We start from the raw sequence: 16,084 nt of genomic DNA on the forward strand, positions 1-16,084 counted from the left end.
CATTTAAATAAGAATCTGTGCATACAGACTAACTGTAACTTTTTTTCTAAAGACGTCCTCCCTCTATTCGCGTTGGAACAAAGCCACAGTTCTGCTTTGTATTGCAAACACCCTCGCAGCAGATGCTGAAGAAATAAAGAAATGAATAAATACACAGCACCGGAGCTATCTCACCTTGTTTAAAGTGCTGGGTTTCCATATTGTGCTAAATTGCCATTTTCTCCTGTATGTGGTTTTACATAATGATCAATAGTTGGTCCTCGGCTGAGCCAGTGGAAATACAATAGCTTGTTGGCTGAGGTCAAAATTGAGGTCATCACTTTGAGCATTCAGGCGTAACATTACATTCTTTTAAATCTAATCAGATCAATACAATTGAAGGGACCTGCAGAGAGTTTCTCAGGTGGACAGGCTCAAATTACAAAGAAGGGGGTATCTATTAGTACAGAGCAACTTTCACCTATTTTCCAATAATAGAATTATAAATATTAAATATATATATACCAGTCATTGTCTCACTTACAGACACTGTAAACAGGCAATGGTCTCACAAGGTCTTTCTAAGCAATATCCAAATATTACAAAATAAAAACCATCTAGACAAACAATTACAGAACTATTTTAGAATTGTTATGTATTAGTTGATGCAGTAGTAGTAACTATATTGGTGGTTTCGCTGGTAGTAGTAAACATTTCCCTATTTTGTAAGGTTATAGGTGGCTACAGAGGTATCTGTAGAATAATACAATTAATTTCTCCAAACATGATAAATGGGTCATTTTGCCATCAGTCAAAATGGCTCCATCAGGATTAGCTCACCTCCTTTCATCCACCGTAACAGAGAAAAACTCCTTTTCGCTGCCTCTTTCTTCACTTTCTGCTTTTTGTCGTCTCTGTGTTGGCGTCTTCTTCACTCCCCCTTTAACAGATGAGAAGCAAAACTCATGTCTGAGCGACTGGCTGAAGCAGACTGCGGTAAAAGGAGCAGTTAGCTATGCTAATTCAGCCTGAACAGCCGACCGTCCATTTTGCTTTAGGCTAACTTTATGTTTGTGTGTAGGGTGATGCTGCAGTGGAAATGTAATGACCTGTGCTGGGTGTGTTACTCACCAACACAGTCTCTTTGATCGATTTTCCGACTCTGGCTCATTGTGATTATCACACAGACTCGGTGCTAACACCGTGTACACCTGAAGACCAGGTGGGCACAGGTGCTACGCGCCTGTACACCGGAGGCGTTCAGGGACCACGGTGAGTGTAGGTCACCCGCTCTTTGGTGTCAAAAATAGTCTCACTTCACGATATCCTAGTCTGATGGCACTGGACTAGTGTGACGCGTTTCCTACTGCTTTGTGCATGTTCACATTGACCACGATATAATAATTTATAAGTGACACTGAGAGGGGGCAGCATGGTGGGTGAGTGGTTAGCGCTGTTGCCTCACAGCAAGTGCATGTTCTCCCCGTGCTTGTGTGGGTTTTCTCCAGGTACTCTGGTTTCCTCCCACAGTCCAAAAACATGTATGTCAGGTTGATTGGTGACTCTAAATTGCCCATAGGAGTGAGTGTGAGTGTGTGAGGTTGCTTGTCCCTATGTGGCCCTGTGATGGACTGGTGACCTGTCCAGGGTGGACCCCTGAATTCCACCCGAAGGGGAGCTGGGATAGGGTCCAGCAGATCCCTGTGACCCTGGTTTATGAATAAGCAGGTATAGAAAATGGATGGATGGACACTGAGAGTGGCACCCTTGATCAGCCCCCACCTCCACCTGCCAAGGTGGACCAAGTGACACAGGCTATGGGAACTGTAAGTGGTACAAGACTGTCACTTGTTGGTACGATAATATATCAGACTACATTTTGAGTTTGGTAGATAAACTGAGAAAAAACATCACAGTGTGACTGCAGCACATAATTAAATTACAGGGAATTAGGGAAATCTTTATGTTCTCATGGAAGTCAGTTGAATTGGACTGCAAAATTCATAGTATACTCCTAAATACCTTTCCCGTTTGATCAATCCTTCATATATTAACTGTTTGATTCTCCATCCATTCAGTGATACATTTGTCACTGTATTTGTTATTTATTCTATAAATGCAAAAGGAAAACACACTATTTAGGCCAAAATGCTAATTTTAAATGGAAATTAGACGTTCAGAGTGATTTTGTTAAATAATTTTAACCAACCTTGCCTTTTTAGCTTTATTTTATGCATACAAAAATAATAACTACAAAAATTAACATCAAGACAGAACAGCAAAAATATAAATAAAGCATTTTAAATTAAAAATACCAAAATGTAGGACTTTGAGAGACATTCTATCTATATATGAGTGTATATCTATATATATATATATATATATATAGATAGATAGATATACACACACATATGCATTGTAGTATTGACAAACTGAATAACATAAGGGGATTGCATTTCAACAGCACATTCAGCTGCTTTTTGGATTGTTGTATGTTCTCTTCAATGTCATAATACAAGTTTTTATAAGAGCTGCTGCATCTGTTGTTGGTATTTGGTCATAAAACAAATTACTGGACAAAAGATTGATATTAGCATTCATCCTGAGAGGATCATGAATGTATGAACCAAACATCAATCCATTCAATAGTTGTGTAGATATTTAACTTAATACCAGAAACGTGAGCCTCATACTTTCCCATTTTTCATTAGTGTAGATGAAAAATTAAGATCACTGAAGTCATTAGCACTCATCCTCTGGTAACCGTGAATGACTATACAACATTTTGTATCAAACCATCATGCACATTAGATATTTCTGTAGATAAGTGAAACATTTCACCTGCTAGTGGTGCTATAGGAGAGATCAATGTATTACCAAAATTAGGATTAAAACTGCCCCGATTATCAGAATTTAATGCATTAAGAAATCATAGCATTGTAATTGTGTAATTAAGTAGTGACCATTGAAAAAGAAATCAGATTGTACAGAAAGATGATTCATTTGTGAATATTTGATGAGAACACTGCACTGTCAATGATGTCAAGAAAATTCTTCAAGGAAATTGAAGAAAGCTCAGTGACATTGTAGAAATGCTAAAATTGAAACCAAACCTATAGTCTTATATTGGTCTTGGTCATTTGTAAATATTTGCATTTGAAAAGAGGCCAAAGTCTATTCTTCACTGTGTTTTTAGTAAAGGTGACAGCTTAAGCAATACAGCTCAATGTCAAAATGGAGTGGTGTGGAAGGATATTTTTACTGTTGGCCTTATACCCTCATAAAGAATTTACACACCCAGTGGAATCAATGATAGATATTTCATCTCATTTCTGCGTGAATAACCTTTTGATAACTTTGAGCAAAAGCAAAGAGTGGGAATTGTAGTTCCTCTGAAAAATACAAAATAGGAAGATAACTGATACATTTATTTATTAACATAAGACTGCATGTCTTCCTGTCAGGTTTCCTGGAGTTTTTTTTGATAGCGAGATTCTAGATCATTCCAGCCAGCCAAGGAGGAAGAAAAAGTCCGGCAGATCCCAGTATACACACCAGTACAAACATCCAGAGGAATATCCTGTCAATGACCATGGCCACATACTTCCAGTCCTCCTTCACCTAGTAAAGAACAGAAACAGCAGATATGGGACATTTCTAATTTCTAATTTCACACCTTCTTTATTTCTACCTGCTGTCAGTTTTCACACTTGATTGATTTCTCTCAAATGGCTGATTTTTTCATTATAAGGCAGATATCTCCTAAATGTCAGTCAATTCCAGGTTGTCTCTCCTACAAAAAAATCAGGTTAAAATTACTGAGAGAGAGACCTTTCCTGGCTAGACATACTGCATTGTAGTATTGACAATAACTGATGTCAGTGAATATAGTAACATCCACCACTGATTTTAGAATCATTGTTCACATATTTGAACCACAAAGACACGCTGCCACATTTCTACTGTGATCTAAAAAAGAACAATATAGGAACCATCAAGTATTCCCATGCTTTGTTGTTTTTTCTGGTTTTCAGGAAAGACATACCAGTGTTGGTAGGGGTAAGTCTGCCCTAATTTGCCCCTAGTGGATATACACAGGAAAGTATGTGAAACACATTGCTTGCTGCCAAAAAACTTTTAAGATTATAGTAGGCTGAGAGTCCCCACTAGTCACCACAGTTAAGGCTACAACCCCAACAGTGGATTTTTTTCAGTTTGAGGACGTTCACCTGCAGGTCTTTTGAATCCAAGTGAATGTAATGCTAATGTTAGAGAGCTGGGTTTTTTTTTTTTCAACCAAGTCAGCAAACAGTGCATTGAAGAAACACCACTTGGTGGGTTTTAAGGCATAGCCTGTCGTGCCTAAACACGACAAATTATGAATTCATACTAATTAGTACACACTAAATCTTTTCCATTACTTAAATAATTAGAAAGTATCAGTTCTATCATTAAAGATTTTCTTGGTTATAAATAAGTAATAGTTTTTTCTGTTAACTCACTGAAAAGTCTGCATCCTCTGCCCTGAGATGATCAGCGATGTACTGAACTCCCTCTATTGCCCGTTGCATAGCTGGGGAAATAGTCGGAACCATTAAGTCCTGTTGGGTACTTGCATCTTTAGTGGAGTCTTCTCTGAAAGTTTCTCCAAGGTGGTCTGTAGCGGCTTGTTTTTTCATCCGCCCTGCAGTCCCTATGACCCCAGGCCCCTCATCGTGCAGACAGCAGTACTGGAAGCTGCGGGAGCGACACAGATGGCTAGTTCTCTGAGTGTGCTCCTTCTGTTGGTCACACATTTGCTCTACACTGAGGGAGCGGCCATTTGGGGCTAGTGTATTTGGTTCTTCCCTGGATAGGCTGCAAAGTGGTCTCATTGGCAAAGTTGGGGGCAAGGATAATTGGGAAGAAGACAAGCCTGCAGAGTTGTGTCCACATAGTGGTTGGTTCTCTGAGAGAACTGAATACTGACCAGATGTGGGCCGGCAGAAAATGTTGGCCTTGAGTGGGTAATTTTCATCATTGCCATCTTCAGGAGGGGAAGTGGGTGGAGAGGGTGAGCAGACAAGGATGTTAGGACTGTCAGTTAGGGTTTTTGGGATTTTATTATCTACCTCTCCCATTTGTCTCAATCCTGTCTCTAACCCGGTCCAAAAGGCCTGTGAGTTTCCTGTTGCAGATATTGTGGTTGGACGGTGCATCATCTCAATAAGTTTTTTGCAGTGCTGCTTTGCAGTCCCTGGAGGACGCTTCATAAAGAGAACTCGAGGTACCAAGTCCAAGAATACTCTTCGCACCCAATGAGGCATGCCATGGGTTTGTGGCGATCGGTGATGAACGTTTAATACAAAGACCGTAATTATGATAGAGAGCGTGACAAAGACCATGGTGAACAGCAAATATTCACCAATCAGTGGAATCACCAGTGATGTAGACGGTATAATCTCTGTGATCAGCAGAAGGAACACGGTTAGTGAAAGTAACACCGAGATACACAAGGTGATCTTCTCTCCACATTGTGATGGCAAATAAAACACCAGCACAGTCAAACAAGAGATAAGCAAACAGGGGATGATAAGATTAATGGTGTAGAACAATGGAAGCCTCCGGATGATGAAGTAGTATGTGATGTCTGCATAGATCTCTGTACAGCATTCGTACTTTTTGGTATTGTACTTGCCCACTGCATTGACAATAACCCACTCGCCACTTTCCCAGTAGTCCATCTGGTCCACATCACTGGCCATGCTGATCAGATCGATCTTGGCACGGTCATAGGTCCATGAGCCAAACTTCATTTTACAACTTTGCTGGTCGAAGGGGAAAAAGGTGACATCTATGCTGCAAGAAGACTTATAAATGGCTGGTGGCATCCACTTTATCTGACCATCATAGAACAGATGTGCCTTTGTGAGGTGAGTTACTGCAAAGTCACCATCAGCACTTACAAATGAAAAACAGGGTATAAAAAGGGGAGGGAAATGGAAACAAATTTATTAGCATGTATAGTTTACTGTTGCCTTCATCAAATGTTGCATTTTAAGACTTAGCTACTTAGCCTGTGATTCACTTCTTTTTTGGAGCTTTCAAAAACATCTCACAATTGTTCTCAGCAGATGGAGTTTAGTTGTCATGGAGATAGTACAGTCAATCTTATTTGAAAACTCCAGAAAAAACTAGCAAGAGAAGTTTGATTTAATATTTTTTTTAAATACTGTTTCAAGAATGAGCTTTCATGTTTGGTAGTTTTAAACCTTTGACTTTGAATTTGTTTTAACCACTCACTAAGGGTTGGTGCTGTAAGTAGTTCTCATCACAGCCAGTGACTTCCAGTAACTACAAGCTAAAGGCAAATAATATTCTACCTTATTAACTGACAAATTGGTGAGATTTTTTATAGTGTGAGAATAAGAAGCATACAACAAACATAACCTGCACTGTTTTGCAGTCTAAATAAAAAAGAATAAATATAAAAATGACATCAGAGCGAATCTTGTTCATTTCTACAAATAAAAAAAATTATAATTTTCTTCTTATGAATCACATTTCGTTTCATTCTGCTATGCCTATTTCTGTTTCTACCTGAAGCACCTTATATGAAGCTCATGAAAAAATTATTTCTTCTTTAATTCCCTGGCCTAATGTATTGCTTTGCACAATGTACTGAGCTTTGCTTGTAACCACACCCATTAAGAACCTTGTTTATATTTATTCCAGCTAAATTACTTTATGACAGTGCCACAGGACAAGGCCTTTGGCAGAACAACACAATCTTCATATTTTCTCTCCATTCATTCCATCTGGAATTGATTCACAATCTCAACATTAGTTGCTATATGTTTTTTTTCCCCCTAAAAATAGCAATATTTTACCAGCAACCACCCTTATGTGACTATGAGAATTTTTTTTTTTTTTCCACAGGAAAATCTAGAAACTACTGATAAAGATGCTCACTTGTTGTAAAGGACAATGTCAGGTCTCCAGATGATCTCTGAGGGAATACGGATGGAGGTGACGTTTTCGTATTCCTCCGGGTTCCAGCGGAGTTTGTAGTCATTCCATTCCTGTAGGAAAACAATTATTTTTACACAGGGTAGTTTTATATCAGACTGTGTCCCAACATATCTTTAGTCTGTCATGATTGCATACTTGCTTCACCCAGACGTTTGTGGTCATCATCTGGTTCTTCTCATCCTTAGTTCAGATGAACAGAAGAGGCAATCATTATATGAATCTTCTTTCAAATGAACAGTATGTCAGCCTGGACTTCATCATCATAAAGGCAGAATTTCTTTCAACATCTAATTTTATAGTCATTTATATAATTTGCCCACATACACTCATGTTACAGTTACAGAACTTATCTACATGCCTTCTGCTGTATATGTATAAACAGATTAGTTGTGTAATCAACCAGGAAAAAGTATACAGCAGGGCTTCGTTCAAAAAACACCCTCACTGTGTTATATCTATTGCTTTTCTGGCAAGCTGCTTTCTCCAGCTCTTCCCCAGAAACATCTAAGCAAAGTAAAAACAGTCTGTGGGAGACGACAACTTCACCTGGTGCTGACTCTCGCCTGCCGGCATGTAAAGCCAGTACTGTCACCTAATTGTGCGTCAAAAAGTTGGAGAACCAAGCAGCAGAGCAGACTGCACATATCCGTTCTTAAAGCTGCACCAGGCAACTTTGCATGGCTCCATATGCCACTTTGTGGTGTATTAAAATGCTTTTACCTCAATCAGCATAAGCCAGAAACATCAATTGTTTTACATTCACGTTTAAAGTTCTCAAGGTTCTGTACTGCAAGCATTTCATTGTAATTTTGTTGAGACTCAGTGTTTGCTGTTAGCTTGCCAATGACAACTGAATTTAATTTTGGAAAATAATTCATCACTCTCTTCTGTTGTGGTTTAATTTCCGCTGAAAAGAGAAATGGTTCATTTACACAATTTGGTTGTACCGGCATCAGCATGATGATATCAATCTTTAAGAACGATATTCTGTGTTTCTGTTGTTAATGAAACTTAACAAGACTGTAAGATTTTACTCACCACATCAATAAGCTGGGCAATAGACAGACCAAAGTGGACTAGCACTGTGTCGGAAGTGTTTTCCACTGGCCGGGAGAGCTTATTATAGTGTGCAAACAGATCCTGGAGCAGCCTCTCTTCAGCATGGATACGAGGTCCAACTTGGGAACAAACTGTGAAACCATTAAAAAATTGGACACATTAGGAAACTTGACTAATGACATAGCCTTTTTTGGGCCCTTTCTGACATTAAATGTAATTAATAGCATTAATGCTGCTAATAATTGTGTGTTAATACTGTACATCCTTGCTTTTGTGCAGACTTTGCAGTGACATGTTTTATCTTGTGCATTCACTGTATAACTGAAAATCATGATTTTAAAGGCATTATATTAATACTGAATGTAGCAGCTACCATCTATCTATAAAGCATTCATAATGGATTACACTGATGCAAATATGCCATTGTAAAGAATCCACTGTTGTAGCTGCAGAGTCTAATGTAAAAATAGGGTGACCTCTATTATACAGGTGGCGTATGGTTACATGAGACTGTACCTGACAGATGAGACAGAGACTGAGGACATGGGGGATAGCAGGAGATGAGAGAAGGAAAAAGCGGAAGGAGGAATCTGAATCTGAGGACATCTGTTGTGTCTTCGAATAGACAGACGTGCTGATGGAGCGATTTCCTCCCTCACCCTCTCTCACCACCTCACTGCCTGTGTCTTCTCCCTACCACTGCTGCTCTGATGAAGCAACTCAAACACCCACCCCCACTCGCCTAGCCTTTTAGAAAGAGCTCACATAGCAGTGAGGATGACCTAACGAGGTCTGAGAACAATTAAAGAGTCTAGGATCATCCCAGGGCCTGAACAGTACAATGTCCTTTGTATTCTGATCCTTTTCTCATATTCAATTAGACCTTTTTCTATTCTGGACATTATGTGTCTGTGTAGGCAATTCATTGGCACAGCAATACATCATAGGCTGTGATTTATTCAAACAGCCTCTGATATTTCATTATGACTAGCACTCCTGCATATTTCAATGTCCTCCTTGTGTGTGGGGCATTATATTTTATACTGGTTATTATATGGGTTGGGTGGGACCTTGGGAATGTTTTTATTGCCTCATTAAAACTTGAGCCATGTCATTTTAAAGTGAGGCAGACATATCTGTTTTAACTGTGGTAGCTTTAAAGCAATTTGTGATTGGTAGTGTTCTGAGTATACCACTATCTATCTCAAAGACATACTGCTGTTCTAACTTGTATTCTTAAAATAGGGACACAGGTGTGTTGCTGCTCTTTCTCTCAGACCCTGCTACCCGCTCAATCAAAGCTGATGGGCTGTCCTTGAGATGCCTTAAAACTGGCATCTACTATTTTTTAAGCTTAGGATCGATATCTTATTAAATGGATATCATTTCTTTTTCCCCCCCACACCCTCTCTTCCTGTTTTCTCCTGAATCTGTCATGGCCGACATCCAACAACCTTGAAATGTCTCTACATTTTTGGATGAGAGAAACTGACAGATATCTTTGTTTCATCACCTCAGCTTAGAGTCATATCTGCTGAATGCAGCTGATATGAATTAAAGATGGACATTCCGGTAGATTCTAAAGCAGCCAGACTTTGACTGTGTGTGGTACAGAGCAGTAATGTGTGCAGGAAACATGGGATGAGTTTACAACTGTGCAATCTGCTTTACAGGACACTATGAATGCAACAGACTATAATGTTACTGCTCTCTTAGAAAGGAAAAATACTCTTTACATTTGGTTGTCAAACTCTATTTATCCTCTTTTAGATCATGCAGTTCACCCAGATACTTTTCATTAGGGGTTTATGACTATGCTACTTTTTATGCAGATAAATTATGGCTGATATCATTTCAAGTTAAGTTTTTGCATATATGTCCAGATCTGAAGAGCACAAGCCAAACTGTTTCCTCCTGGTTAGCTATTTTGATGTGTCAGAGCTGGTCCCAGTTCTGTCCTTGTGTGATCAGTGCACTCTCACAGGGCAATAATGCCTGAGCAGCAAATATCATCTTTTTTTTTTTTTTAAATTGAATGCTCCTTATGAAATAGGTTGGCAAATCTTATCAGGTCACTAGGCAACAGATGTAGTTATCCAATGAAACTGCAGAAAACAACAAAAGTTTTGAGTCCTGACGGTTGCTTATTGCTGTCAGTGACTGTATTTCTCATATTGTCTGTAAAATCATTGCCTTCCTAATTAATAGTGACACTGGAGCTTCATTAGGGACTGGATGAAAATAACTGGGGTGGGTAGGAGGGCTGAATCAGATTTTATTTAATTAAAAAAAAAAAAAAAATACAACAAACCCTCCACTGCCTTTGCTCTTTGTGCTTCAAACCCTTCCCCTCCCTTAGAAAACTTCAATATCACCCCAGCCAAAACTCAAAATAATTTATATTTATGGTATAAAAAAAATCTGTGTTGGTGTTGACAAACATGAGCGCCATATACTTTCACCACAGTATCAACTTAAAAATGACAATTTACAAGTTGTCTCTTATTCTGCCAAAAAAGCAAAAAATTTAAAAGTCAAACTGTCCCTTTTCAGAGCTCCCATTTCATGCAGTCACTTAAGTTGATTAAAAATTGGGATATGGAGAAAAGTGAAATAAATTACCTTGTGGAGGAATAGTGAAGAAAAGTAGACTCAAACATTTGTAGAGATCCATTGCGCCTCAATCTTTGAATGAACTCCCTCCAACTTCTGGTGATCAGAGCTGATCAAATCTTGAAATTGTGTCTCGCAACAGCAAGTTCTCAGGAGGTTGAGATGAGTTTAAGCAATAGATGGAGCAATCATGTCAGTCAGTGTCAGCCCAGGACCTGGTGTTCCTCCTGATTCTGTCCATCTCTTCATTTGTCCTTCTGCTCAGTCTGGGCACCTCAGAACCGTGGTGTAGTTTTCCTGCTCCAACACTTGAAAGTCCCTCCTCGCTTCACTGGGATCCTTTATCCAAGTGTGCCTTATCCCTCTGTTCTCCACCCTGCCCGTCTACATTATTCCCTCCCTCGCCTCTCATCTCTCCGCCTCCTCACCTCATCTCCCTCTGTCTCTCTCACTCACACCTCATTTCTCTCTTTGCATTCTCTTTTTCCCTCCCACTTATTTTCTTTTCCCTGTTCCAGATTTCTGTCTTTCCTTCACTTTTTGCTATGAAAAACTGAACTTTTGTCAGTGTATCTATGTATGTGTATGTATGTGTGTGTGTGTGTGTGTGTGTGTGTGTGTGTGTGTGTGTGTGTGTGTGAGGAAGAGAGACTGTATCTGCTGAAATGCTCTTACCAGTATATACAGTATACATGAGCAATGCTGAGTGTTTCTAAATGTATGCTTTTTCAGAGCAGCTATTTGTATGTGAGCTGTGTTACATACAGCTTTGTGTGCAGCCTGTGTGTAGATACATGTCAAAGTCTGATTGAAGTGCCAGTGAGTCACTGGACCTCTGCATACTCTTCAATCGTCTCTTTGCCCTGTTTCCCAAGAGCATATCATCTCCAATCTTCCTTTCCCTTAATGTTACCCTCTCCTTTTTCTCTTTTAAATACCCCAGACCATCATCAGCTGTCATATTTTTTTTTACCATGTATTCTCTTATATACTCAGAGATTTCTTTGCAACCTCCCTGTGCTTTATCGCCAGCATTAGTACATCAGCAGAGCTCAGTGCCAAGGCTGGCCATCTATTTAGACAGTTGCATTTGCTTGAGATGTGCTTACTCTTGTCGTATATCTTTTCTGCTTTTCCCCAGCAATGCCAACATGTCATGTTTTGATGACAAAAGAAAGAGAGGATAACCGGAGACACTTAAAAAACCTTGACTCAGGAGTCATGTTCACTTGAGATTGGCCAAGGCGAAAGCTGTTTTTGACTTCCTGATGGTTCCTTTTAACTGTGTTGTATGACAAAGTGCAAGGAAAGGTCCAGGCAGAGATATATTTGCTGGTGTGGATGTCTTTGTCAGATGTGATTCTTTTCAATAAACTATGAGACCACAGAGAAAAGCCTCCGCATTGCACACATTGATTTTTTTCTAATCAAAGGCTCTCTTGATCCAGTGATGACTAACAAACTTGACAGATGATGAGATTCCTCTCACCGGTGTGCCGCCACAAACACAGACGTATGTTCTTACCATCAGAGATTTGATAGCCGATTATTTAGTTGGATTGCTGACAAGTCCAGCAGGAATTTATAAGTGGGACAACGGATCAGCAGGGGGCCACAGGAAAAAGAAATTTCACTTTAAGTGAAAGGCAGAGTGCACAAGTGGGCCAATTGTTGCCTGGTGGCTGACATATACATTAATTTATCTCACACCCACATGCAGACATATATAAACTCCTTCTGTGGCCACCTCAGCTGATGGGGCACCATCTGTGTTGTTTTTCACTGGCAATGGAGTGTCTGAAGTATTCACCTCCTTAATAATTCAACCTGTCCTTATACTGGAAAAGATTTCCTAATCCATAAACACACACTTTGATGGTCAGAACCCAAACACACTGACCCTTTGCAACAGTCAGTGGCTGTAATTTTAAATGGTTGCAAAAGATCATCAAAATTCTAATACAATTACTGAGTTCCCAGTGTTGAACAGTCTGAAACCAAAAAAAGGCAGTGCAGTGTCTTGGCGCCTGTTTAGCTCAAAGCATAACTGTGTCTGCCAAAGTTGCTCCTTTGGTGCTATCACTTGAATGTCACAAAGATGGAAATTTGTTAACGTTTAATTTCCACACTACACTTTGCTATAGTAAAAAAACACTTGGAATTCTCCTTTGACTAAAACATCAGTTACTTTAAAACTGCATCTGGGCCTTAGGTTTGGGCTTGAAATGAGTTGACACCCTGCCAAACCTAAATGACTAATTGTGATAATGTGCTTCTGCTTGTCACTCTCTCGCATGGAGAGAATGTGTCAGAGAGATACTGAAAAAGAAAAAACACAGTACCCTCACAAGAAATACTATGCTTTGGTCTGTAGTGCATGTTATTTTATATCCTACAACTGATAAAGGACTAGTTCAAACTGCTACAGCTGAACCAGGGTCTCCTTGGCTGACAGAGAGGAAATAAATTATTCAGTTATTCAGTGACATTCAGTTTGGTGAATATATATTGAAACCACAATCAGTGAGTGAAAAAAAAAAAAAAAAAAAAAATCTTGATTTTGGACTAGACAAGTTTGATGCTGATATTACCCCTACTTCAGGCAAGAATTCTTTTTCATTAAATAAATAATATTACTAACAAAAACATCTACAACTGAGCAGTGGTACAATTTGAATTGGTAGTCTATACATTTACAATCACATGTTTTGATAGTTTAAATGTTTAATGATAACGTTAACAATAACTAATAGTCTGCTTTATCTCAACACTGGAGTCTTCTACAATTTTAAGCACAGTGATCCTGTATTTCTGAACACAATGCTTCTTACAGTTGACTTATAGTCTTATTGTTTGGATGTTCAAAATCTTGAACGTTTGACTGTTTTTAAAAAAAAAATAAAATAGGACAGTCTTTATTGTTAATACTGACACTTTACCCAGAAGAATTTTGTGTTAAGCCTTATAAGAGTTGCTCTAAATATGAGCCCACATTAACAGGCCTAAATATCTTTCCACTGTACATCACATACAATATGCTATTCTGTAGTCATTAGAATGATTTAAGATAGCGGCCCTACATCAATATAGCCCTGTTAGAAGGTATACATACATGTATCACAACAAGCATAGCGGAAGGGTGAGCTATAGATTTAATGTTAATCACGTAACTGTCAGTATTCATGCAAGGATTGAATCATATATGTGAATAGTATATTATTAGAATATAGTGGGTCATGCGCTTCCAACACTTAGCGAAACACAGTATGTGTAGTACTGATCAGATCACAGAGCGTGTTCCCACTGAAGCCAGTCTCTATGAGGAGAACTCCATGGAACAGCCCCAGGATCTCAGATCACCAGGTCGGTTTGCACTCAGCAGTGCATGTTTTGCTTTAGTGATTCACGCAGCTGTCTTTGTTACACTCACGCTAACATGCATCCACCCTCAGACACATAAACCCACACAGAAGCAGGGATTCATCCCATGCATGCATAACTGTATGGTCTACTAGGGCTGCCAAGATCATCTGTCAATCAAAGCTGCTGCTCCTTTAAAGAAGAGACAGTCTTATCTGTGTAAAATGAAGGAGTTTCACAGTTGCTTTTCTGTAACAATATGAAGGAAAGGGTAGCTCTTGCTGGCTTAAATGATAACAGTGTTGAAACATAATGCTCTTTTGGTCAAGTTTGCCTTTAGAACTTAGTCAGATTGGATGGAACTAACACCCCGGAGCAGTGGATGGATGTTGAAGCCATCGTGAATGCTGAGGACAAAGACAAATATTGACATAGTCAGATGCCAAACATGAACCCACCTGCAGCAGCCCAGGGGTGAGATGAGATGGCCAGTAATCAGGTATTAGCAACAATGGAGCACCTGCAGCATCTGTGGGGTGAACACCATCTGTTAGCTACATACACACAACCATAAAAAACAGCTATTGATTTCTAGAGAAAGGGTGACATGGGGGTAACTTTTTTTTTTCTTAAAGAGCAGCAAACATTTTGTTGCTTCAAAGCAAAATGATGGCAATTTAGTGGTGCTGTATCACACTGGCCAATGTGAGATGATCAGTGCTTCTTCCAATCATTATTATTTAAGTTATATTGAAAATCAATAGGCACTGTTACCATTAAACAAAATGATGTCAAGAAGCAACAGCATTCATGACTTTTTATATTGTATTTATTGATTGTTGGTCATTAATAAATTATTCATCGTCTTGATATTTCAGACCCGTTCGAACTGCATTATAATGGTGTTCATTGATGTTACAAGTTCGTAAAGGTAATGACAGCTACAATGACTAATGACACCACACACATCAAAATATTAGTGTGTCAATGTTGAGGCATCACATCACTATTAAAGAAGACATTTCATTTCTAGAACCATGATGTTTTCATATTGAAAGGAAATACATTTCTTCTTCACATAACTGATTACTGAATAGAATAAAACCTTGAGGGAAATTTTTTTTTTTATTGCTTCTTTTGCCATTTTCACCACACATCACACCTGTGCCTTTGTGACACATTTAAAACATATAAAAAACTGCGAGATATTGTATTATCTTATTCATCTTTGCCTTTTACCTTTGACATTTGGAAAGGTGAAAATTATTTTTCCAATATAGAAAAAAAAGACAATTTTTCTAATGATATTTCCAGTACATAAATTCATTTGACCTAATCTTTACAATCATCACAATACTCAACTTGAATCAGATCATGAATATCAGCACAATAAGATCTGAAGATCTTGAAGGGCTTTCCATTTAACACAGGGTTAGTTAAACATATATAGTTAAGCATGTCTAAGAGAAAACATGTCTCCTTCTTGTTCTCAGTATTGGAATAAAAACAGCTGAGGGCAAAATATCTAATATATATCCAATATTTGTCAGCACACATGGGTATGACAAGGTGCTGGGTAGGACACTTATTGTTTATTTAAAAAATAGAAATTCTAAGGGAGAATTTTTTTATTTTTTACTTTTACTAAAAATAAAAATCGCGTTAATCACTGCAAAAACAAAGTAATATAATCATTTTCTGGTGGATTTTAAAACTGGTTCCTTCAGAAGGATTCTTAATTTATTAACTGTCCTTAAGAGATGATGATTGGGAATAAATGACAATAAATAGATTACAGTGCCCTTAGAAAGTTGAACAATATGCACATTTCCCTCCTTCCCCCTTTTTCCTGCAGTCGTCATGTGAATCTGGAATGGGAGGTGATATGGAAATGTTACCTGGCTCAACCTTAGCTGTTGTGACCTTTATGTAAAAGTGATGAAGGTGCTTATTTATACATGAGCATGACATTTTACATTGACATCAGATTAATGTAAAGGGGTGCATGTATGAAAGAGGCTTAGGTTTTTGGTAAGAAAGCAATTAAGCATGGTATTTCCCA

General features: G+C 38.6%; 1 protein-coding gene across 1 annotated transcript; it reads right to left on the reverse strand.

The window, feature by feature from the left end:
• Positions 1 to 3,460: 3,460 nt before the first annotated feature.
• On the reverse strand, positions 3,461 to 10,927 carry LOC113145494 (neuronal acetylcholine receptor subunit alpha-2-like). The gene is made up of 6 exons (XM_026332290.1): positions 10,672 to 10,927; positions 8,029 to 8,180; positions 7,126 to 7,170; positions 6,931 to 7,040; positions 4,482 to 5,919; positions 3,461 to 3,600 (listed from the first exon to the last, which is right to left on the reverse strand). Exons 1-6 carry the CDS (start codon positions 10,721 to 10,723, stop codon positions 3,475 to 3,477), a joined length of 1,923 nt encoding a protein of 640 aa, XP_026188075.1. The 5' UTR covers positions 10,724 to 10,927; the 3' UTR covers positions 3,461 to 3,474.
• Between the last annotated feature and the right edge of the window lie 5,157 nt (positions 10,928 to 16,084).

The sequence above is a fragment of the Mastacembelus armatus genome, chromosome 7 (genome assembly GCF_900324485.2).
Source record: "Mastacembelus armatus chromosome 7, fMasArm1.2, whole genome shotgun sequence".
Classification (NCBI taxonomy): Eukaryota; Metazoa; Chordata; class Actinopteri; order Synbranchiformes; family Mastacembelidae; genus Mastacembelus; species Mastacembelus armatus.

What these genes read in the sequence shown, in the direction of transcription:
- LOC113145494 (XM_026332290.1), bottom strand. Translation starts at nt 10,723, where the DNA reads ATGGATCTCTACAAATGTTTGAGTCTACTTTTCTTCACTATTCCTCCA. An exon ending in CAAACGTCTGGGTGAAGCAA is followed by an intron (nt 7,041 to 7,125) that starts GTATGCAATCAT and finishes GTTTTCCTACAG; the next exon opens with GAATGGAATGACTACAAACT. An exon ending in CAGAGGATGCAGACTTTTCA is followed by an intron (nt 3,601 to 4,481) that starts GTGAGTTAACAG and finishes GTTCTTTACTAG; the next exon opens with GTGAAGGAGGACTGGAAGTA.